The sequence below is a fragment of the Chionomys nivalis genome, chromosome 16, assembly GCF_950005125.1.
Source record: "Chionomys nivalis chromosome 16, mChiNiv1.1, whole genome shotgun sequence".
NCBI lineage: Eukaryota > Metazoa > Chordata > Mammalia > Rodentia > Cricetidae > Chionomys > Chionomys nivalis.
In genome coordinates, this window is record NC_080101.1 from 14,528,409 (window position 1) to 14,554,408 (window position 26,000).

General features: G+C 34.8%; 1 protein-coding gene across 4 annotated transcripts in view; it reads left to right on the forward strand.

Annotated features, from left to right (window-relative positions):
- Ecpas (Ecm29 proteasome adaptor and scaffold) overlaps positions 1–26,000 on the forward strand; it is a 125,273-nt gene that overhangs the window by 43,796 nt on the left and 55,477 nt on the right. For all 4 annotated transcript variants that reach the window (XM_057790331.1, XM_057790330.1, XM_057790327.1 and 1 more), the window contains 10 exons: positions 1,472–1,640; positions 4,441–4,580; positions 9,009–9,090; positions 11,378–11,497; positions 21,231–21,316; positions 21,758–21,836; positions 22,014–22,063; positions 23,081–23,147; positions 23,239–23,361; positions 24,664–24,767. In XM_057790331.1, coding sequence (XP_057646314.1) covers positions 1,472–1,640; positions 4,441–4,580; positions 9,009–9,090; positions 11,378–11,497; positions 21,231–21,316; positions 21,758–21,836; positions 22,014–22,063; positions 23,081–23,147; positions 23,239–23,361; positions 24,664–24,767 — 1,020 coding nt within the window. The remainder of the gene's footprint in view (positions 1–1,471; positions 1,641–4,440; positions 4,581–9,008; positions 9,091–11,377; positions 11,498–21,230; positions 21,317–21,757; positions 21,837–22,013; positions 22,064–23,080; positions 23,148–23,238; positions 23,362–24,663; positions 24,768–26,000) is intronic.

Here is a 26,000-nt window from a genome sequence, read left to right on the forward strand (position 1 = left end):
TAGAATTATACTGTTAAAGGGATTTTAACTAGTATTTATATCAAAAAATTTATATTGATTATGAGGAATACTAGTTTTAATTGGATCAAAATGAATTCATTAGAGATCTTATTTCTACTCTCTATAAACTAAAAAATAAATAAGATAATAATGAGGAGATATAAAAAAGCTTTGAATATATACTGGGAATTCTTATTTTTTCTGACTTTTCCTACTTTTAAGACTTCATTATTATTATTTGTACGTGTGTGTGGAGGTCACTTTGTGTAACTGGTTCTCTTTCTACCTTTCATGGGTTTCAGACTCAAACTCAGATTGTCAGACTTGTGTGGTCAGTGCCTTAACACCTTAAGCCATCTTGTTGGCTCCTAACATTTTCTCTTTGATCCTTTTACTTTGTTTTGAACTTTTAGACTGTTTTGCACTTGTATGTTGGCAGTTTGTCAGAAACTTCAGTGAGTTTTCTGATGTGAGTTACAAAGAAAGGAGAATAGCTGAAAGCTCTGGGGCATAGAACACTGTCACCACATGCCTTTTAGGGTCACCGAACTCGTGTCTATTTGCCAGCTAGAAGTCAAAATATAGTGAGTCTTTACTGACTCATCACACAGTAGTGTACAATGGAAATGGAACAAATATTTTGTATTCAAATATTGTTAAGTGTTGTAATTCATTTATAACTGCCATGAGTTATAGGTTCTTCTGATTAGTTTGCTGAGGATATAGATACCTTTACTTAAGATGCCTTTAAGATTCTTTATGTTGGGAAAAATTGCCATTCAACAATCCTCAGCCTCAAGTTTGTTATCTCTCAATATGAAAATATAAAAATTAACATTTACAGTGATTTAATACATCAAAAGATCTGTTATTTTTAATGACTCGGAAGTTATTGGAACATAAGAGATGCCTAATAAATAATGAATAAAGTTATTAATTCCTAAAGAAAAAAAGATTCTTTATGTTGCTGGGTGGTGTCACACACCTTTAATCCTAGCATTCAGGAGGCAAAGACAAGTGTATGTCTGAGTTCGTGGTCAGGCTGGTCTATGGAGCAAGTTCCAAGACAGCCTACATAGAGAAACTGTGTCTCAAAAAACAAACAATAAAGATTCTTTACATTTAAGTTTTTGTTTTAGTTGTTCTAGCCTCATGCTTCTCAACTTTCCTAATACTGTGACCCTTTGGTATAGTTCTTCATATTGTGGTGACCCCAAGCATTAACTTATTTTACTTCATTTCTGTAATTTTGCTATTATCAATTGTAATGTAAATATTTGTGTTTCCTGATGGTCTTAGGCAGCCCCTGTGAAAGGGTCATCTGACCCCCAACGAGGTCGTGACCCATAGTTTAAAAATCCTGTTCTGTCATACTACTGTACATGGACCGCATGCTATTGACTCTTACGTATATATGTCTATATACACAAATTCACATGTTTTTATAGATAAAAGTTTATTTTCTTTCCAGATATGTGTTAAATGAATCCCAGAGTCGCCAAAATTCATCTTCATCACAGGGTTCTTCTTCAAACAGTGGGGGAGGTTCTGGAATCCCACAACCTCCCCCAGGAATGAGCTTTTATGCAGCTAAACGAGTTATTGGTGATAACCCATGGACGCCGGAACAGTTGGAACAGGTATCACAGAGTTTGCTCATCATGGGAGTTGTTCTTGAACACTTGCCCCTATGAAGCATGTGCATTGTATTTCCTGTATGTTCAGGTTCTCTAAAAAATATGATTGAAAAGAGCAAATGATACAAAATGTTCTTTTCCTCTACCAGTTTTTGTTAAAGTCCTAGGGAAAGGGAGGAGTGGGAAATGATTTTAATGTCTTTCAAACATTGCTCACATCTTTCAAGTATTTTGCACAACCCATTTTTATATTGAGCAGATTTAGTTTTCTATCATTTCAGTTCATAATTATAGGTCTTAATAATTACTTAGCTCCTTTGATGCAATTAAATTATAATTTATCTTTCATTATTCAGTTTTTAGGGCTGTCCATTTTGTGTAAAGTGAGGAACCTCTGTACTTCACAAGTGACAATGTGGGGGAAAGCATGACTCCCTTTTATATTTCTTCTTGGGCTTTTAAAAATTGGCATTAAGAATTTTATTCTGGATTTAAACAGGACACAGATGTTCTCTGAGCAGCTTTTAAAAATGACTGGTGCTCTACAGAGAAGGTGCCTCCCTGTGTCTGTCATCAGGCACCTCAGGGAAGAACAGAAATCAGTATGTAATTATTTTGGAATTCAAGCAACATGGGTTAGTCTTCCAATCCTTCCTTTATTTCTCCATAGCAGTCTCAATGATTTGATCCTTTTCTTTTTGGGATTGTAAGTGACCATTGATCAAAAGTGTTCCCAGGAGAGGGAAAAAGAAGCAAGTGGGGCATTCTTGGCACTCAAAAATTTAAGAGTATAATGTTCAATGAGGGTTATAATTGATTAGATTTACTTCATGCTTGTACATCTTCTATTTTCCCTCCTTAAACCGTAGGGTGAGGAAGGTAAATAGAATAGAAACCACTCTATTGAGTGTGACCCGTGGCAGGCTCTGTACTGGGTACTTTGAGTACATTATCTCATTTAATCCTCACACCAACTAATGAGGTAGCAAAATTGAGCTCCTTTTCAAAAAGACACTGAGGTTTTGGGGTTCACCAGGGTCTCACTTCTATTACTAGACTGTTTACCTAGTCTTTTCTGAGGCTTATAGCTGTATATATATTGGAGAGTAGTAGTTACTGTTCACTTAGAGTCTTAAATTGGTCATTGCGAATTTAAAGGTCTTTGAATGAGTTTTGTCTGTTTTATAACCTGGTGCTAAAATGGTTTAGCTTTAAAAATGAAAATTTCTTATTTTGAATACCTTTTCTTCCAAATTAGTCAGCTTTTATTTTTTCTAATTATAAAGGTAAAGGTTTCAGTAGTCAGAAATAGAATTGAGGGGTGTTGGGTATATAGCTTAGTTGATAAGAGTGCTTACCCAGCTTGCGTGAAACTGCAGTTGAATCCTGGCACTTCATAACCAAGATGTTACGGCAAGGAGGCTCAAGGTGTTCAGAGTCATCCTTGGTTACATAGTTCATTTGAGACCCGGTCTCAAAAATAAAACAAAACAGTAAATAAAAGCAACAACACAAAAAGCCAAACAGAAACCCCATAGTGCTGCTCAGTGATAGAGTGCTGTTTAATCCACAGCATCTCAAGGAAACTAACAAAAAAGTTAAAAACTACCTGTAGATCCACCTCCCTAGTTAGCTATGTCTTGCTCTCTTCCCCCTCCCCACCCCCCGTGCTTGTATGTGTATATAAACAGCTTTTACGTAATACATTTTTATGTGTCACAATAGTTTTGTCTTTTTACTAAATTGTCTTTGGGAATTTAAAACAATCTGTTCATTTGATGTTTGTGTAAAATTTAATCATGTAATATTTTTAACTTTTATTGATGAGAATCTGTCATTTTCAGTTTTTTATACATTTTTGTCTTGTATTGTGTATTTGACTTCTATAACCATTCCTTTGCAATCTATATTAATGATTTCTTCTCTTTTCAAACTGTATTCTTATAAGAAAGTTACGTTGAGCAGGGAGGAGAGGTAGGCCTCTGGTCATTTGCACTTTTTTATTGGCATTCTTTCTCATTCCATTTTTAAAAATTTCTTTCTCATTTAATAGTATATTTTATCATTCCTAATTTATATATCTGAGGACTATTGTGTAACTGGTTTTTAAACTGAAGATATAGTTTTGCTTTTCAGGTATATTTGTCCAGGAATGATTTGTAGTGAAACTCACAGCTCTTTACATTTCAGAAAGTTCTTCTTAGACTCCCCATGGCATTTCATTGAACTTGCTGGATTAAACACTCCAATCCGAGCTACACTCGGATTGACTAGAGTGGGTTGGAAAGCATAGTCTCTGATTTTAGTAGCTTAAGAAAGCAGAGGACAGTAATATATATCTTAGCAATAGAGGAAAGCTCTGGAATGTAACATGTTCACATGTTTTTTTCTCACAAACATTTATAGAGCATGTTGTTCTTAATGTAGCAACCCTTTTAACTGGAAGCTAAGTCTTCATCAGTCTAGGAAGGTTGTGTAACCTCAGTAGGGAGACTTATAATTGTTTTGTCTAGTCTCTGAAGCCTGACGTCATCACTTCCTGTGTATTTTAATGTCTTAAGCCTTGCCTCAGTTTCTTCACCTAAAATGTCTAATAATATCTACCTCATAGATTGTGAGGGTTAAATGAAATTATGAATAGTTATGATTTAGTACACTTGTCTAGTACATTATAAACCTAAGTAGGCGCTCCTACTGTTACATTGATCCATGGTTTATGACCATGTTGCTATGCTAAACGATACGTTTAGTGTGTGCTCTGTTTGCCTGACCACTCTTTCTCCTTCCCTTCACTTATCTACAGTGCAAATTGGGCATAGTGAAATTTATAGAAGCTGAACAGGTGCCTGAACTGGAAGCTGTTCTCCACCTGGTGATTGCTTCTAGCGATACACGCCATAGTGTGGCCACAGCAGCAGACCTGGAATTGAAAAGCAAACAGAGGTAATTGCTTCCTTGTTAAAGCTTTCATAGTTGAAAGGTCAGAGTTCTTAAAGCTTTGCAGGGTTTTATGCAATGAGGTATTTGGCTTAGGAAACTGTAACACATACGTAGTTTGTAAGTAAGTAAAGTTTACCAAAGAGCAAAATTTTGTGTCAGAGAAAAAAAGCTATTTGAAAATGCATTTCAAAGCTGCAGTAGGTTAGGAATGCCATCATGAAAAATGAAACTTTTGGCTAGGCATATAAACTAAAAGTTAATGTTAAAAATATTTACTGTGAGAACTCCTTCAGCCAGTAGCCTACTTGGGCGTGGTCTCTTGTACTATAAATATAGACGTAAACTTGTATGGCCTCTCTTGGCTGCTGGATTCGGTTCCTGTTCCCTGCTCGTGTAGAGAACTGTGATCTGTGAGTCTACCTTAAAATAAAGAACCCTTAAAAAAAAAAAAATAAAGAACCCTTTATTATACTCCATTTTGAGCTAGTGTCGAACTACTTTATAGCATCCATCTACAAATATTAGACCCAAAAAGTAATCAGTTTTTAATTCTTTTTCTATCTCAAACCAGTTAAGTTTACTTTTAATAATGAATGTGTATGTATTGTAGTTACTATAATAGAAACCAGGTTTCTGGAAAGGTTTGCTGAGTAAAACTTAAGTTTACACTGAAAAGAGATACAAATAGCAAATAGACTTAGAGAAATACTCTGTATGAAATAAAAATCAATGGAAAATGAACAGTGAGCTTCCAGTTTATACCTAGGGTTAAATACAGGCATTTAGCTGTTGGTAAATTTATTTAAATTTCTTCAGAAGTGCTGTGTATTATGTCCTGTTTGAGCAGTGAGTCATGAAAAGAAATTATACACAGTAAATCTGGGAATTTATTCTCTAATTCATTCTAAAGAAGGAAAGAATTTTTAGAAATGGTATAAATTTAGTCATATCATGGCCTATAGTTATTGAAAAATAAAAACAAATTGAATTTTACACAATGGGGATAAATAACTCTATAGACTATTGTTTCTTTCAAAAATGTAAAGATTATGTAGCAGCATATAAAGTGCTCCTCAAGTAGCAGTAAATAAAGTAGAATACAAAATGATAAAATATTCTAATTATAAAATTGAAAATGATAAGTACAGAGACTGAAGAATAACAAAAATAATCTTTTTGGTTAAAAAATAAAATCAAACTTAAACACTAGTGACTCATAATCTCAGCCTTGGGGACAGGAACAAGAGAATAATAAGTTTGAAGTTAGCTTTTGATACATAGTCAGCTCCTGTATGTATATTTAAAATTCATATCATGAGGTTTTAGTAATTGATTTATAAATTTTGAGATGGTTTTGTTATGTAGCTGAGGCTGTCTTTATACTCCTGTCCCATACCTCTGCCTACTGAGGATTACAGGTCTATATACCATGTCCCGAAGGTTGATGAATACATTCAGTTTTGCTAAAGTAACATATTACATGACAGAGGAATATGAAAAATGTCATAAAAACTTTTATAAATATTGTATAATTTTACTTTGCTCCCTCCAAGAAGACCAGTGCAAGGAGGTATAGTAAAATAAGAAAATGAACTTGATTGGCCTTAGTTTGTTCTCCTGTTAATATGTTTGATTGGATAATGGTGGTGGCTGTGAGTAGCTTACAACTAAAGCATATAAGGTGGGATATAGCAGGGCTTCTTTAACTTTTTTTGTGTTCCTTTTTCTTTGAGATTTTTCTTATGTGACTGTGGATATATAGTGTATGAATAGATTTGAAAATCAAACATTTGATGGTAATAAATCATAAACTTATTTTAAAATAATTTTTGCTATACATATAAATTTTCCATTTATTTATGATGAAAGCATTTTTCCTATTAATAAAATGGATATGCTTGTTCATTTTTACACAAAGAATTAAATCTTGGCTGAATATTTAATACTTAAGACAGATCATCTTTAACTTGCTTTGGGTTTATTGCTTTTTTTTGATTTTACACTGCTTTTCCTAGATATTTAGTACAAAGTGGCAAAAGTTAAAGGTGTTTAGAAATTGCTGTACATTCTCTCCTAATCCTAAACCAAAACCCATGCAATGATTTTTTATTAAAGGTTTAATTCAAGTCTCAACTTAGCAAGTTCTAATCAAATATTTTAACATGATAAGATTCAAAGATAGACTCATTTGATTTTGCATGCTGAGGGATGATGGTAAGAAAATAATAGAAGTTTTGTTTTCTGTATTCCAGCCACTTTCTATAAGAGATGGAATGTATAGTAAGAACAGGGAAATTTATAACATGCTGGTTTTTGATAGGAGGCAAGGGGTTTCAGTTAATGTTTGCTTGTGTTGTTTGACTGACACCATATGGGCGCAGTGCAAAACCTGCAAATTGAGTGGTCAGAGCAAAGGCTGCAGGGAAACTGCATGATGCAGCATGAGTCAGCACTGCCCAAAACACTGGCTTCATCACATTTGATTTTGAATGAATTTTTGGTTGTTCCATATTTAGAAACTTTACTGCTCAAAATTTGTTATGACCCATATTCAGTAATATGATTCCATGTGGAAGTCTTGACCCAGAGTTTAGGGAGAGGGACATAGAGGAGGTGATAGTCATGATCTTATTTTTGCTCATGTCTTTTATTGATTGAATTTGAGAGCCAAGCTTAACCTTGCCACACTAGAATGAGAAAATTGGACTACATTTTTTCTAATCTTTCAAGTCTCAAGTTTTTTTTATTGCTTATAACTTAGAATATTTCTGATATCCATTCAAGGGATTTAGTTTTGAAGTGTAGAAAATGTCTTCTTTCTCAGTAATTTATTAAGTTTGAACTGGCCCCTTTGGTAACCATATTGTAGATTCGATTGTTGGAAGTACAAATGTAATTCCTAGATATATTAATTTTTGTTTTTTTGGATAAAAATGTTTATACGATGAAATTATATCAAGAGATCAAAATCCTTTGGGAAAACACATAATTAATTCCCATTTTGGAAAGAAAAATCTCGCCGGGCAATGGTGGCACACACCTTTAATCCCAGCACTCGGGAGGCAGAGGCAGGCGGATCTCTGTGAGTTCGAGACCAGTCTGGTCTACAGAGCAAGTTCCAGGACAGGCTCCAAAGCCACAGAGAAACCCTGTCTCGAAAAACCAAAAAAAAAAAAAAAGAAAAGAAAAAAAAATCTCAAAAGTATATCTTCAAGTATTATTTCTGACAGCTGTACTGTCAGCCAGTTAGAGTCTAGAAAAAGATACGACAAAGTCAGTGATTGTCATATTGAAAAAAAAAAATAACATGGTTCATGGAAGAAAATTTGTTTTCTATATTTTCTGAACACTTTACAATGACTACATGGAAAAGTAAACCTTAAAAAAGATGAGTACAGCAAAATAAAGGAACTGTGAAAAATTTCCTCTCTGGTCAAGCACAACTAGGCATTCAGTTTGCTTTCCTAAACCATTTCTTTGTTTTGTTGAAATTTTCAAAACCTGAAGTTTCATAAAAGGGAAATAGTGGTAGAAGTTGATTAATTAGCATCAAGTAGCTGAGAAGAGATGTAGGTGAGTAGAACTAACATTGAAATATAGAGTGCTTTGAGAACGTGGGATTGTGGATAGACAGTCAAAGAAGAGGCCGAATGAAAAGGTATAATGGAAAAATTGGATGAAAACCACAGTTGAGCAGCATAACAAATTGTTTTTACAGAAATACTGCATAAGTTGAAAGAACTATGTTCAAAGTTAGAGAAGAGATAGCATGGGAGAAGAACTTCAGCCGTCCAATTCAAGATTTCATTATTATTAGGTTTATAGAGTGAGCGACTGAGCCCAGCTGTGGTGGTAGTAGAGGGACAGATACTTTTACCCAGTCACTGTATCCCAACTCAGCCTTTTTCTGTAGCCCAGCTAGGAATGAGTCTGTGACAAATGGCATTGTGACTTCTTGTTTTAGATATTGAAGCTATTAAAGTAGATAAGGAATTGCACGATGTCAGGAATCAAATAACAATATTGGAGAAAGACAATATGTTACAAGTTTCCAAGCGTGTGATTATTTGAAGCATAAAACTATTTTTGTTGTTTAACATTTTTAAGTTAAACAGAAGTATCAACTCCTGGCCCAGAGCTTTTAGTACAAGTATGGTCTATGTCTGTTCTGCTGAGCTGCTCCATAGTGCTGGCCCTAACCCAGTAGTTGGGCCATTGGCTCTGGTAATCTGATGAATCAAAGTGGAAGAACTGGAACGAATGATTTGTAGTCTTCCAAGCTAACTTCTTTTTTACTTTCTACAGACCAGTTGTCCTTTCTATCTGTGTATTTCTGGCATCTTTCTCTGATGACAAATATTAAAGTTATTTTTTTTAATCATTGAAATGGGGACAAAAATAATTTTAACTCTCTATTGAAACCTCCCATAGTTTAATTGACTGGAATAACCCGGCCATCATTAATAAGATGTACAAGGTATACCTTGGGGACATACCACTGAAGACAAAAGAGGTAAGTTGCTTTGGTTTAGTCTCACATCAGCGTAACAAACATTGTGCTGACATCAACTGTTATTTTTTCTTACTTAGTTTATAAGCTAAAGTCATGTTTTATAAAATACTAGTTTTAAGTCATGCTTGTGTATGTGGGTTAAACTCCCGAAAGGTGAGTTTAATAGTTCTGGTGTTTTCCATGTTGATGTATAAATAATAATAATACATTATGTAGATGAGGGATTCACAGACTTTTTTTGCAGTTATTTTGTAGACATTATAGCATCTGAGGGTGTAACTATTCAAATTCTGAAACATGAAAAGAAGCAAGAGGTAGTAGATAACTGAATAGACATGGTTGTGTTTCAATAAAATTAGGAATTTCGATACTTTCATATCATATAATTTTCATGTATTACAAAATGTTATTCCTTTTTTCTGTTTAAAGGTATAAAAGCAATTTTTTAAAACTCACAATTCATATTGAAATAAATGGGCCATATGTGGTCTACAGGCTGTAGTTCGCTAGTTCCTGATTATAATCTGGAACAAAAGGTGGTTATTGCAGTCTCAAAGTAACATCATTGCTTAATAAGTTCTTCACTGTGTCAAAGTATTCCAAATCCCAGTCCAAACACAGTGTGATTTGTGTGTTTGGTTGCTTTCTTTTAAGGTCATAAATATTAATTAGCAGTTCTAGTTAGATTACATTGAGTGGTATAGCAGAAAGAACAGTGAGATTCCTGGATTGTAGTTCCTAATGTCTGCACGAAAAACCAATGTGTTAAGAAGAGAGATTTGGCTAATCACTCAACTCTCTGCTTCATGTTCTTTGTGTAAAAATGAAAGAATTAGATAGATTATTGGTTTTCAGATTATAGTCTATTGACCTCTTTGGAATAACAAATAACTTTTCAGGGAATCTGTAAAGGCATGAATTTATTTGCCATTTTTTAAAAGTTGATATTTGCATTGATGGCATGAGAGTAATAGTGGATATATATTGTGTGAGATCATACCACATATTAAGGCAAAGCTATGTCACATACTTATGGAAGGAAAGGGGAAGATGAAGAAACAAAGGGAGAAGGAGGGAGAGTGAGAATGAGAACGAAGAGAGAGAAGGCAGAATGATTATGTTTTATCTTAATATCCTGATGAAACATTAGAAATTATTTTACTTGAAGAATAGGTAAGTTGTGGTTATTGTGATTGGTATTTTGACAGACCTTTTCTCTCAAAAGAAAGAAAAAGATAACATACATCAAAAATAATTAAAGTGATTTTTTTTCTTTGGAATACCAAAAGTTAAACTTTCAAGGAAAAACTAAAATTGTGGGAAATTTAAATATTGACCCAGTAACTTAGCAATACATTTCCTGAAGAGTTAATGTTCAAAGGAATACTTTAAAAATATCTTTTGGGGCTGTTTTATATTGAAATATTTGCTTAATTTTCCAGATGACTAGTGATGTTACAAAAGCATACAACCTAATGACCCCATCCAAACTGTAAGATAGACTGTGGAATTCTATTTAAAAGCATCTGCAGGAGCTCAACAACTTGTCTTAAACTCCAAATTATAACAGCTTTAGGAAACCATTATTTAGTAAGTTTTGCTATAGAATCAAGGATCTACAGTGACTTAACAGTTACTTAAAAAGGGGCAGAAATCATCCCTATTTTCTGATCATGTGTCTGCAAACTGGATGTTATCACATCAAGCAAAATAGCTATCACAGCAAATTCAGTTCAGAGTATGGAAATACCAAGCTCTTCCCTAGTAAGATGGATGCTGAAGATAACTTCCAAAAACTATCAAGTGATGGTGTTCCTCAGTAATTTTTTTTTTAAAAACCAGTCTGTCTTTTAAAAGGAAAATGTTATTTATTTAAATATTAACTTATTGATGTTTCAGATTTCCCAGTTTTAGTATTTAATGTAACAGTTGGTAGTTGGTGATACTGATAAAAGTAAGAGCTTTTAGAATCTTTAGTAATAAAACATTTGTTTATTTGTATGTTTGAATGTTTTGTTGTATGCATGTATGTTTGATTACCATGTGTGTGTGTCTGCTACCCACAGAGACTAGAAGATAGCCCTGGATCCCTTGAAACTGGAGTTAATAGATGGTTTTGAGCCACAGTATGGGTGTTGGGAATCAAACCCAGGTCCTCTGCAAGAGCAAGAAGGGCTTTTAACTGCTAGGCCTTCTCTCCAGCACCTAGGAATCTTCCAGTAATTTTAAAGAGTAAAAAGCTACAAATAATTTTAAAATGCATTATAATCAAACATGTTTTTCACAGGGAGCAGTTCTAAAGCCAGAACTGAAAAGAGACCCGGTCAGTACCAGAGTGAAGTTAAAGATTGTCCCTCACCTCCTTCGTTCTAGACAAGCTGCTGAAACATTCCCAGCTAACATTCAGGTAATCTGTGTTGTTCAAAGAGGAAATATTATTTGAACATATAGCTTTACTTAGAGAAAAAAAAGGTATTAATGAATATTCATGAAATAGACTGGTGTATAAAACAAGACTAATAGTTTTATTTCTAACTTAAGTGTTAAATTAAGTTAAGTATAAATTATTTTGTAAAATTATATTACAATATATATTGCTTATAGTTTCCATTCACGTTAAGAATGTGGTGGTAACTCCATCCAGAATAGTTTTTGTGATCATAAGAAACTAAAACTTTGTGTGTGTTTGTGTGTGTCTGTATCTTTTCTCTAAAAATATTACCATCATAGTTAAAAATCAGGCAGTGGACAGTTTTGACTTTGTCTTTTCAAAGTCCTTTATCTTCTGTGCTTAAAGATGATATTAACTCACACTGTTGCTTATTGATTTAGTGGCTACAGAAGTCTTCTCCCTTGTTTTCTGGCTTGTCATCTGACCCACATTTAATCTGTCTTCTGTATTGACACCAAACTTTCTTTGCGGTGGGAAATTATTGAACTGTGTTGATGAAGGGTATTAGATCCTTTTTTATCTTTTATCTTTAAGTTATGACTGCCTCATCCCTCAAGGCAAATATTTGGGGAATTGTCTTGGGGTTTCTGTTGCTGTGGAGAGACACCATACTCATGGCAATTTTTATAAAGAAAAACATTTAATTGGGGCTGGCTTATAGTTTCTGAGGTTTAGTTCATTGTCATCATGACAGGTGGCATGCAAGCAGACATGGTGCTGGTGGGAGGAGCTGAGAGTTCTACATATTGATCTGCAGACAACAGGAAGTGAACTGTGTTTCATATTGGGCGTAGCTTAAGCTTAGGAGACCTCAAAACCTGCCCCCTTCCCCATAGTGACACACTTCCAACAAAGGCCACACCTTGTAGTTGCCTTAGTAGGGCTAGCCCCCAGTCAGCACCAGGGTAAAAAAATCCACGAAGCTGGCATGAACTAAACTTCTTAGGAAATATCTTTTTCTCTTTCTTTGGGTTAGACTTTTCTATTTGGAGGGGAAAAAAATTAAGGAAACACAGACACTTTCTGATGGTAACTTTCTCTTGTACTACTTCATGAAAAAAATCCTTTCTGAAAAATTTCTCTTGCTCCTCTACACAGCTTCTTAATTAGCTCTACATCGCTCCTCCTAATGCTCTATTCAGCAGCTTCTCCCTAGTTAACTCTACATCCTTCTCTTTGCTCACCCCCCCCCCCCCCCCCCCGCTGCCCTCACAAACTCTGGACAATTACAAGTTACATTTTCAAGGCCTGACACATTCTCACAGTACATGAAAACTAATGTATTTTCTCTCAGGCTAGGAATATTGCATTGACCCATGCACATAGTTCTTTCCCAGACAGAAAATGACATTGGAAATCAAAATTTAACAATAATTAACTGGACCTTGAGTGGTAGGGAGTACATGCAGACTAAAGTTGCTTCAACTTTTGACCTTCAATTAGTAAAACAACACCTTGGAAAGCGAGCTCATTTATATGTCTCTAGGAGAAACCAGATATTTGTCTCCAGGGACAACCAGCCTGCTTTGAATTTGTTCTGGAGACTAAAGTTAGCTGTCTGTGTCAAAGGCTGTCTTTGTGACTGAGAATCCTATGTCAGTCTGAGTAACATAAAATACCCTAGTTTTATTTCTTTTCATCAGAGTTATACAGGATCATCTTCCTGACCATCCAAAGCTATATGTGTGCTTAGTAAGTATAAAACACACTACCAAAGGACTGTGGAAAGAGCCCACAGCTGAGGTATGCTAGAGGCTGGCACTTGAGATATTATTTCTTCTATGTTTAAAATTGTGGTCAGATGTACTTGGAATCTGCCATCTTAGTTGTTTTAATACGCAGTTCACTTTTTAAAGGTTCCATTGCTAGAATTCTTTCCATCTTACAAAACTGAAACTATTCATTGTCATTTTCCTTTTATATCCTGCCTATCATTATTCTGGTTTTTATCTCTATGAATTTGATTTTTCTAGGTACTTCTTATAAGTGAAATTATATAGTCTTTGTTTTTTTAGTGACTAGCTTATTTTACTAAGTACCGTATCATTGAGGTCTATCTGCTGTAGCATGTGTCAGGATTTCGTTCTTTTCTAAGATTAGATGTCTCATTCCTCTGTTTGGGTCCTTGGCATATTTCACATTTTAGCTTTCATGAGTAATGTATGTAGACAGTTTCTCTGTGTCCTGGGAGTTACTCCCAAATAACTACATTGGAACTTATTAATTATTAATCCTTGGCCAATATCTCAGGCTTGTTGTTAGCTAACTCTTACATTTTAAATTAACTTGTATTTCTTATCTATGCTCTTCCACGTGATTTGATATCTTTTCTCAGAATAACAAGCTCATCTCCTCACATTTCTTCATGAATTTTAGACTCTTTCTCTTCATGTTCTCTTTTTGTCTGCAGGTCCCACCTAATCTCTGTCTATCTATTGGCCAGTCAGCCTCTTTATTAACCCAATCACAGTGACATATATTCACATAGGGTAAAGTAATATTCCATATTTTCCCCTTTTTGTTTAATTAAAAACCAAGGTTTAAACATTAATATAGTATAATAATATACAACAAAACAGTTATCAAGTAAGAATTACAGTTATATTTGTATTTAACAAAATAGAGAAAATATTCTATCAGTTGTCTTTTCCTGAAGAGTTTAGAGTTTTGTACCTAACTTACTTTCTACCATAATTAGGGAGAATTACAACTGTAATTAACTCTCTAGTTTTCAACCCCATTGAAGCCCTGAGAAGGATATATTACCCGAGGAAACAGAAGTGCAGAGCAAGCGATTTCCAAAATTAAGAGACGACAGAAAAAGCTTACTGCCTGGACAGTCACTCAAAGTTCTTCTGTAACATTGAACCATTCAACTTCAGCTACAGGCCTATAATATCTGACAGACATTTTTGAGAAGCAGGGAATTTTGAAGGACTCCCCTACCTTATCTTGGTGAAATTTGGCAATCATTTTTTTCTTTTCATGCTGCTGGTCCAGTTTGGAAAGTATACTGTCAGCAGTTGAGGCAAGGGCAGTTTTTTCACCCAAATGCTAGCTTTTGCTATAAAGCTCAATAAAGAGTTTCTTTGATGCCCATTATCCTCTTTTGAAGTAGATTGGTGCTGTTGGGAAAAGGTGTGTCTCACTGTCATGAAAAACCTTAGGTTATTAAACATATTAAATGCCGTATTCTTTAGGTCTTTGAAGTGTTTGAAAATCATTGTCTCTATAAATATATCTGTGTATGACCTTGAAGACATACTTAGCATGACTCTTAAGTTTGACTGTTATAGATGACTAGCTATTAATCTATACTTCTTAACACATAACTTTTCTTTTCTTTTTTTTTTTTTTTTTTTTTTTTTTTGAGACAGGGTTTCTTTGTAGCTTTAGAGCCTGTCCTGGAACTCACTCTGTAGACCAGGCTGGCCTTGAACTCACAGAGATGTGCCTGTCTCTGTCTCTGCCTTGTGCTGGGATTAAAGATGTGTACCACCACCACCCAGCTATACCTTACAGTTTTAAATGAGCTACATAATTGCAATGTCCTAAACAAGAGTAGAAACATACAGTATAACAAAATTAACTTTAAATTTGTATTAATAAACTAACATTCATACCAATATTAAATATCTTAAAATTAATAGTTGTTTTTTGGATTAAAGTAGATCTAAAATCTACCCTTTTTTTGGTATCATTCCTATATCATATATTCTTTTATTCCTTTAGAAAGAGATCTTTGCATTTAACTCCTTTGTTTAGCCTTTTTTTCTGACTATGACCAATAATAACTTGTAATCAACCCCTAAACAAGGACAAGCCTTTATAATGCATTGAATAACTGAAAGCCACCTTTTTCCTATCTTTTGGGAATGTGGGTGAAGTAGTTCTCTAGACTACTTCCTGTGAGTGCTGGTATCTTTGGGGGAACCTTAAGAAAATAAGGTGATTGTTTTTTGTCTTGACTGGATTAGGTAGTGAGGCTGTACCATCTCAGCCAGCAGCCTTGAAACTGGCTTGGATACAGAGTTCTGAAGAGACTGTAACAGGCATTTTACATGCTGGGTCATTTGGGCCATCTGTTTTTATTGGTGTCTGGTCTCTTTGCTCCGAAAATACATAAAGGTAAAGCACATATCTGCATTAGTACAAGTACAGACTGAGTGTTGTACCCAAATTAGCCAAAATGATTTTTTATTTTATGTTTGAGCAGGTAAAATATACGTTAAGTATTTTGCAATTTTTCGGGTTTATTTCTTTATGTTTGTAGCCGGGATTTTCAGGGGTCTTCTGCAATCAAACAATCCATATTAACCTGTTATGAATCTGCATCTCTCATTTCCTGTGGAAAGAAAGCAAAACCCCTTCCCCAAAGTAACATTTTTTGACTTCCTTTTTTAAAGTTAAGGTATCCGTAAAGTATCTTTTTTGGTTCAGTTTAGCAGTCCAGTTCACAATCCCATGTTTATCAGCAGCTGCCATTTGCTCATCAGCATTCAAAAAATTCAAAATCAACACAATAATATACAGGATGCAGACTACCTATGTATTTTCCATCTTTGTGTGACTTTTTTCTTTATATTACTTTGTTCTTAAAAATTTTATTGTTCTTAAACCTCTTTTTCTATGATTGTCTATACCATTTCTCTTTTTTCTCCCAAGCCTATGTACATTTTTAAACACATTGCAACCCATTTAGAGGATTTTTCTTCCATCTTAATCTGTCTTTACTGTGTATCTGTAAACTTTTCTGTCTGTAGCTTCCCATTAGCTCTAGTTTCTTAGTGGCTAACTCTTATATTAATTTAACCCATTTCTACTAATCTGTATATTGTCACATGGCTGGCTTACTAGGTAAAGTTCACGTCTATCTTTGGTGGCTTCATGGCTTCTCTCTAACTCTGCCTTCCTCCTCCCATGCTATAGGCCAAGCCAGTTATTTATTCATTAACCAATAAAAGCAACACATAGACAGGACATCCCACATCATTTCCACTTTTCTGTTTAAATAAAAAGGAAGGCTTTAGCTTTAACATAGTAAAATTACATATAACAAAACAGTTACTAACAAGGATTACAGTTACAATATTTATATCTGTTTTATCTTTTATCATAACTAAAGAAAACTGTAACTATAATTATAAATTCTTCAACTTCATCAAAGACTCCAGAAGGATATAACATTACCTAAGTAAACAGGAAGTGCATTGTAAGCAACTTCCAAAATTCTAGAATTGACAGAGACATCTCATTGCCTGGACAGTCACCCAAAGTTATTCTTTTACTGTTAGGGCATTCAATCTCCAGCCCACAGGCCCATAGTATCCAACAGACTTTTCCATGAAGCAGGAAATTTCAAAGACAGTTCCACCTATATTGGCAGTTTGTCAGTCACTTTCTTCTGTGTCCTTAATGTGTCTGGCAGATTCTTTTATGAAACAGGAAACCCCGAAGGCCCTTTCTCACCTTTAGGCAAGTTCAGCAGTCATTTCTCTGTGGGTCCTACATGTCCAGTCAAGCAGTCCAGCCAAGAGCAGTTTCTTGCCGAAATGGCTAACCAGCTCCATTATGAACCTCTTTGATGCCCATCATCCTCTTGAAGTAATTGGTGCTGCCAGGGGCAGATGTGTCTCATTGTCATGAGAAGTCCTAAGTTCTTAAACATTTTAATTGCCATATTCTGAAGGTCTCTGAAAGATTTGAGGAATGCCTGTCTAACTGAAATATATCTTTATACGTCTAGGAAACCTAACTAATATGACTACAAGCTTGACTATTATAGATGACTTTCTATTTACCTATATTTCTTAATTATAAATGAGCTGTACAAACACAATACCTTAATTAAGAGCAGAAATACACAAATAACAAAATTGACCTTAAATTTGTATCGATTGAGCAAGATCCATACCAATGCCAATCTCTATAGCATACCCCCCTTTAAATGTAAAGAAATATTTGTAAATAATATTTGGGAATATGGGCATAGTTCTGTCCAAACTCTTCCTGCTATTTATTGCGTGAAGTAATTTCTTGAGGGGTGTTCAAGGCAACCTTTCAGGGGGTCTTGTTCCATAAAACTATACCAGACTGGAAGCAGTCCACAGGTTCTCATCCTCTGTGGAAACAAGAAAAGAGCCTCTGCAAGAAGCTGTGTTAAACTCTGTATTTTTGTGTCTAGAATTAAGCTCTCTCAGGTTTTTAAGTGGATTTTAGTTTCCCACATTGGTTCCAATTGTGCTTGATATTTGGGCCCCATTTGTAGGCAGAGTTTCCTCAGTGTCCTGGCAGCCACTCCCAAAAAACCACACTGAGGCTTGTCATTAATTATAAATAGCTAACTCAAATTAACCCATATTTCTTATCTATGCTCTGCCATGTGTTTGTACCTTCTCTGAGTACAAGTTTATCTCCTCTCCGTGTCTCCTCATGATTCTTAGACTCCTCTTCCTCCTTGTGCTCTCTTTGTCTGCAAGCCCCACTAATCTCTACCTTTCCAGCTATTGGCCATTCAGCTTCTTTATTAATGCAATCACAGTGACATATATTCACATTGTTAAGGAGTATTCCACAGAATAGTGCTGCTATGAATGTTCAAGCATCTCTTTGAAGCCTTGCTCTCACTTCCTTTATGAATAAATTCTACTTCTAGAATTGTAGGATTATATGATAATTTACAGTTTTTGAGGAACTGCCATGGTTCCATGTTGACTATGTATACCATACAACCTTTCTTCACATTCTTAGTAACACTTAGTTTTGTTTTTGATGATAGCCTTCCTAGTGTTTATGAGGTGATGTTTCTTTGTAGTGAGCTCTTTTGCTTTCTTCCTCCACTCTACCCCCCCCCCCCCCCCCGCTATGGTGTCTCTTCACAGCAATAGAAAAGGGATCAAGATACACTGGAAGTCTGCTCTCAGTGTGTTGTCATGGTTTTCAATACTAGAAGGCAATTCAAGCCCTGGTATATTCCATATACAGTGTTCTGTGTATTGTTGAGGAAACAGGAAAGAGGTTAAGAGTGGTGGGCTTTTATAAGCCTTTTCCAGTGGTCAGAGTAGGACACTATCATCATTTACACCTACCAGCCTGTCAGTCAGGCACTTTGGGATTTTACCCAGCTCTGGAAAGAATCGTGGTGTTTGAATCACTCACCTTAATTCTTTTTTGCCTGTGACCACTAGTTCTGTCAAGCTGTCATGGTCTAAGCCTATAGCCTGCTAAGGTAGGTATAATACTGAGGGAAGAGCATTCTCCATGTTGGTGTAGTCTTCCTGTTGCTTAGGTGGACTGGTGGCCAGTGGCTGCTGCAGTCAGCCACAGGTGATGCGGGCTGGATTAGAAGTCTGGTCGATTGGGACCTTATGTCATTTTAGCACTGGGGTTGTCCCAGAGCCTCCGTCAGCTGACAAATTCTGGTGTTGATTGCTTTGTTCCATACAGCAAATGAAGTCTTGCTTTTCATACTATGCTGCCTGATTTTGGGTAATTATTCACGACAGAATTCCCTTGCTACTGTTGTACTTAGTCACACAGCTACAGGAAATCGCATGGTCTTGGGAAGCTGTGATGTATACCTGAGGCTCACTTCTAAATATCTATAATGTGAGTCAAAACTGGGTCTACCTTAGGCTCCGTCAGGTCTTTGCCTGATACTAGGGCAGGTATAATGAATGACTCCAGATCAGGAGTAGCTGCACCTTATGCGAGCTCTGTCTTGTGTACAGGGCTCTTTATTTCTATCACCATGGGCACGGCACTGAGCTCCAAGATGTCTTAAGCTGGCTTTGGGGCTCTGGATGGAATCCTGCTTCCTATTCTGCAACTGGAGTTTGCAGGGGTGATGAAGATAGTTTTCAGTTGTAGCTCCAGTGGCTCAGTCTGCCCGTATTGACCTAATAGTGCTATTAGTTCCGGAGGTCTTCTGGTTGTGGGCTCGTTAGTGGATTTCAAGAATAACGCTTGGATGACTTAATTCCTTGTCTTCCCTGAAGCAAGAAACCTTTCTGAACCCCACACTTTCCTGTTTCTAGTTGGAAGATGAGGCTAAGAAGTACTCGTCTCCTGCCTTCTTCAGTGCTCCTTCTTTTCCTCTACTTTATTGTTGTCTTTGACATCCATCTTTGTTATCTTCATCTTCTTTGTGTTCCTTCCCTTCTGTCTTCTTCGAATGGGCTCTACCTTGTTTTCTTAGTTCTTCTGAGGGCAGTTTTGTGTGTCTATAAGGTGATTTCTGGGCAGTCTTAACTCAGAGGTTGTCTTCCTCTGCTTTCTTCATAGATTACTTTTAGAATGTTAATTTTCTTTTTATTTCTGGTTGAATGTTTTTTATCATTTAAAGATGAGGAACTTTACAAATCTTCATAAATTGAAATAACCACGAATTTTTCCTTCTCTAGTCTATTGACATGAATTATTGTAGCAAAGCAAATATTCTGTCCCTGAAACTTCGTTATCTTCAAGGGCTAAATCTTTACATTAAGAAAAATATTATGTGTATATATGATATGTAGGAAGGTATATGTACTATATTGTGAGTGTGGATATCAGAGAGCACCTTAGTAGAATCTGTTTTGTGGTTCTACCTTTATGTGGGTTCCTGAGATTGAACTCAGGTTGCTAGGCTTTTATGGCAATTGCCTTTACCTGCTGAGCCGTGACCAATCTTATTTGTTCATGGTATATAATAATTCTGATGTGAAGTTAGCTTTAGCTTACTACTTGAGTATGCAGTATTTATCTTTTGTATTGATGATCATAAAAAGATATGTAGCTTTCTTGTAGTATTTTTTCATCTTAAATTAAGTATTTTTTTCCTGTTTTTTTAAAGTATTTAAAATTTTTTATCTTTTTATTTTACCTGGGCATGTTTTTATCATTTAAAGATGAGGAATTTTGCAAATCTTCATAAATTTAAATAACCACAAATTTCTATACTGTTGCTATGATGGGGGTATTATTGCAATTTGTTTAAAACAAAAAGAAAAAAAGGCAAACATTGGACCAGTAAGGTGGCTCAGCATGTAAAGGTGCTTGCTGCCACACCTGAGAACCAGAGTATAATCCCTGGAACCCACATGGTAGAATAGAGAACTGACTGACTGCGGTGATTTGTTCTTTGACCTCCAATAATGTGCTTTTCTGTCTGTTAGCACATGAGATTTTTTCTCTTAGCCCTGGATTGATTTTCTTTTGGAAAATTAAATTAAGGTATATTCTACAAGTAATCCTAGCTGAGTATGCATTCTGAAACTGAATAAACTTTATAAATTCCTAGTTTACATTTTTATTATTATATATATATATATGTATGTATACATACACACACACAGTATTGTAGCTTTTAAAATTGGTCAGCTATTGGTTTTTTCAATTTTATTTATTTTTGTTGTTGTTTTGGTTTTTTGAGATAGTATTTCTCTATGTAGCCCTTTTTGTCCTGGAACTCACTCCAGCAGGCTGGCCTCAAACTCACAGAGATCCACCTGCCTCTGCCTCCAGAGTGCTGGGTTTGTAGGCGTGCACCACAAAGGCTGGCCAGCTTGTGTTTGTTAGTATAAAAGTTGTATTAATTTTGAAGAGCATGGTGTAGTGCTGAGGTCTGTTGTTGAATCTTGACTACTATTTTAAAATGCCAGATTGTTATTTGTTAGTTGGTGTTTTTGATTTTGTTTATTTTATATAGGTGGTGTATGATGGACTCTTTGGTACAAATACAAATTCAAAGTTAAGAACATTGTCCCTGCAATTTGTACATCACATTTGTATAACGTAAGTTTTATTTTTTAACTAATTAATTATTCATTTTTTTAGAGTCACCATGTCTCAGGTATTTTTGTTTCTTCTTTCCTAAAAAGCAGTTATATTCATCTTAGAAAGATTCCATTGTTTAAGATTTATTTTTATGATTTTAAAATCATACTTATATGGGTGTGTCTGTGTGGGTCTGTTCATGTGTGTGATGGTTCCTGCAGAGTACAGAAGAAATCTGTGAATTTTCTGGAGCTGGAGTTGCTTGTAGTTTGCGAGTTGCACAGTATAGGTATTGAGAACTAAACCAGAGTTCTTTGTACGAGCAGTGCCAGCTTTTGCTGCTGAGTCACTTCTCTAGAAAGTTTCAGGCTTTATATATTGCTTAGCTGCATTTGTTGCTAATTTTTAAAAGAGACCATCTGAAAGGATATTTTGGTTTTCATTTTTTTTTTTTTAAAGCTGCCCAGAAATCAAGATTAAGCCTCTAGGCCCTATGCTTTTGAATGGTCTCACTAAGTTGATAAATGAGTATAAAGAGGTAAGTGCCTTGTCTTTTAAAGTTAACATTATAAGAAGAGGGAGGAGGGAGAATGGATTGACACTCCCCCACACGCAAATAAAAAACACACAAAAAATGTTTTAAATAAGTTAATGATTTTGGCAAAAGGATTTATTGTTTATTGTATTTTTTTCTTTCTTTTTTTTTAATTTTAAGGACCCTAAATTGTTGTCAATGGCATATTCAGCTGTTGGAAAACTCTCCAGGTGAGTAATATCTTTTTTTTTCTGTGAGAGATATCTGTTGAAAATTGAGAAAAATTTATTTGACATTAACAGTGGCTGGAGAATTATTTAGAATTGTTTAGAAATTATTATTTAGAATTATTATGATTCTGACGGGAAATGTATTTTATGGCAATAGACCGTTTAGAAATACCTTCTGTTTAGAAAAGAAGATTTGTTTACCTTTGAACACACATTACCATAATAAATTCAGTCTTGAAATTTGGTTTTAAACTGAATTGGGTCAAAATAGGTTATCATTATGGTTGCATAATGAATTACATTATAGGCCTTAGGTTAACCTTTAGTGTTTTTGTTGTTTCTTATCACTAAATCTGATGTTACTTATGAGTGTGAAGGATCCTGTTTTCAAAGGTTTGTTTTCCTCTGTTCAATATGATTTCCTCTTTTCAATTTCTTCTTGTATCACCCTCCTTCGTTTTAAACTGGAGGGAAAAAAAGTTCAAATTTATTCCGTGGTACCTGTGTGTTACTTTGGCTCCTGCAGACATAGGCTGTGTATTGCTCTCCTTTGATGTGAAGGGAAAGAAACTTCAGGGTTCAGAAGAAAGTGACCCTAGATCAGCTCATAAGCACAGAGTTGTCTCAAACTCTGTCCCTTTATATATTGGCATGAAGTAGCAAAGCCTCTTACTATTGTAGATTTTCCTTTAAATTACAATTTAATATCTCTTCCTTCATGCTAAAGTCTGGAATATAAACTGATTACATGGAATGTTATAGAAGGAATACCTGGAAATATAAATATAAATAATATAAATACAAATATTTGTTGACAAAGGATTATTTATATAATTGAAACATTAAATAATCACTTTAAAAAATATATGGTTCCTGAATAAAGTAACCTGATGATACTGACGTTGTACTTAGTGTTGTGAAAATGTGTGCAGAGGAGTGTTTGAATATAGTTTCATTTTCTACCCCTTTTCATCCCATGAAAAATTATGATAATGATATTCTTACATTCTCTTATAGTCGAATGCCCCATTTATTCACTAAGGATATAGCTCTTGTGCAACAGCTTTTTGAAGCCCTGTGTAAGGTAGGGAAACATATTGTTAAGTTTACACTTCTGCATGGATACTTTCCTGGAAGTCTGCTGGGAGGGAAACACCATTTTTCTGTCTTTACAGGAAGAACCCGAGACTCGACTTGCCATTCAGGAAGCCTTATCTATGATGGTTGGAGCATATAGTACCTTAGAAGGAGCACAGAGAACTTTAATGGAGGCACTTGTAGCTTCATATTTAATAAAGGTAGGCCCAGCTATATAAATGACAATGGCTAATAGTATATACATTTTTTTATATTAAACTTTTAAAAGTTGGTAAGTACAAATTGTACATATTTAATGGGTATAATGTTTCAGTAAGTGTGTACAGTTACATATAAATAAAAATACCCTTTTCTAGCTTTTTTTGAAATATGCAGTATTTTAGTATCTGTAGTTATTCTTCTACATATTGGGACACCAGAACTTTTTTTTTTTTTTTTAAATCTAACTCATTTGGTACCTGTAGACCTACCTCTCTTCTTTATCTATTCTCAACTTCCATGAGATCACCTTTTTTAGAAAGGTGTCTTAAAAAGAAAAACTACACAGGAATCTAAGAGATACATTGTGAGATTGTGTGACATTTGTCTTTCTGTGCCTGTTTAACTTGTCTTCTAGTCTCATCCATATTGTTGCATATGATATTACTTTTTAAATTATTATTTTGGCCGGGCGGTGGTGGCGCACGCCTTTAATCCCAGCACTCAGGAGGCAGAGGCAGGCGGATCTCTGAGAGTTCGAGGCCAGCCTGGTCTACAAGAGCAATTTTGGGACGGGCACCAAAGCTACAGAGAAACCCTGTCTCGAAAAACCAAAAAAAAAAAAAAAAAAAAAATTATTTTGTAATTCTCACATATTTCACTTACACTTTTGGCTGGAGGAATATGTTGGGGGAAGCCTTTAGTGACAGTGAAATTTCAAACTGGCCAATTTCATCAGTTATTAATCTAAATTAAGGAAATATAATTGCATATTTGAGTTTCTGCCCTCAAGTCATTGTTAACGTCAGGACAAACCTGAGAAAGAGATATTTTTGTTTCAAATTTATAGTATGTAAGGTCATATTCTATCCTTTGAAAAACATCTGAATTTCACTTTGTGACTAAGAGTTTGAAAGCTGGCAAAGATAATGATGGAGGCCTCACAATGGCCTTGTCTTCAAGTTTGGACAGAAGTGTGTATATGTAAAGAGAGATCTCTTAGATAGGATCTTTGCTCTATTTGCAGGATCCTTTTAGACCATAGAAGTGCGTATGAGTAATGTCAGAGACGTCTAAGTAGTATGATCGTAAATAGGACTAATATATAGTTCAGTGGTGGATCTTGTGTGTAATGTGTGAGGTCTGTCCCCCCACAAGGGAGCTCTTGAACAAATGATTTATCTTGATTCATATTGTTTTGGACATGTGTTTATTGATATATCAAATTTATATACAATTAGGTTGACTTAGGACTGGATTGAGATGCTGATAATTATTGCTGTTTTTGTTTGTTTGTTCAATAGCCTGAAGTTCAAGTTCGGCAAGTTGCAGTGAAATTTGCTAGCACAGTGTTTCCTTCAGATCATATACCTTCCAGATATTTGCTCCTACTGGCTGCAGGAGACCCGTAAGTTTAGAAGTGTCAAATTGAACTTGGGTTAATTAGGTATATTTTAAAATTACTAAAATTTATGTTGGTTGCAAAGTTGGCTGATGAAATTTAGAAGTAGTTTATTATGGAGTTAAAAGTATATACCTTCAGGCGATCCATAATCATATAGCTATATATTTATATGTTGAATTAACATGTATGTCTAAAATATATGACACATAGATAATATAGATAGAAAAGTTATTGTGAAATAGTCAAATGTAAATAAAGCAAACCTCATAATTGTATAAATAATGTAATTATACTTAGACACATAATTGTATAGAGAGGTCCTCTAAAGGAGAAAAAAGGATTGATGTCTTTGATTGCTTAATATACCTATTTTGATATTTAATTTTGTTGATAGAATATCTTTTGTATCTAATATGTTAAGATTTTGAAATGAGATTTGCATGTATATGTGTATGTGTGAATTATGTTACTGCTGTTCTAAAGTGTACTTTTTCATTTGACTAGTGTGCTACCTTCTGCACTCATGAGGCACCTCTTTTCATCATTTAAGTATTTCTGAAATTGATAAATGATCTTAAGCCATTATGTAAATATAATAAAATATAAGTGTGCTTATTCTAAGAAATCTTATCAAACCTATTACCTGTTTTATAGTCTCTGACATCTTAACATGTGTGAAGTACTCTATATCTGCCATATTATGTGATTATTATATCTAATTTTTTTAATTTTAAATAAGATTATTTTATTGTAAAGTCTAAAATAAAATTAAGCTTCCTTTTATTATTTGAATAGCCTTTCCATAAACTCTGTGATCAGTTTAAAAAATATGGGAAGTTACTTGATTAACTGTTTGAGAATTTTAATTGGTTCTGTTAGATATGCCTCTGATGTCTCCCTTCGGTATGAATTATATGTATTTTAAGTGAGTTCACTGAAGACAGGTTCTGACTTTTATTTTTTGATTTTTTTTCCTTCTTAATGATTTGCATTTCAGTTTGGCTCCAGTGGTTTTGATTGTTAGTCTTGTTTTTGTTGACCCCCCCCCACCTTAAGTTTTCTAGCTATATGCCAGATATCCTAGTATCTGTGAGCTAAGGCAGCAATTGGTGTTAGAACAAGATTTTAGTCTAGGAACTTAGACAAACCTTAACCAGTATTTTTATTTATACCACAAAAAACAAAACATGACTAATTTAGTATTTTATTTACTTTTTAGTTTAATAAAACTTGTTC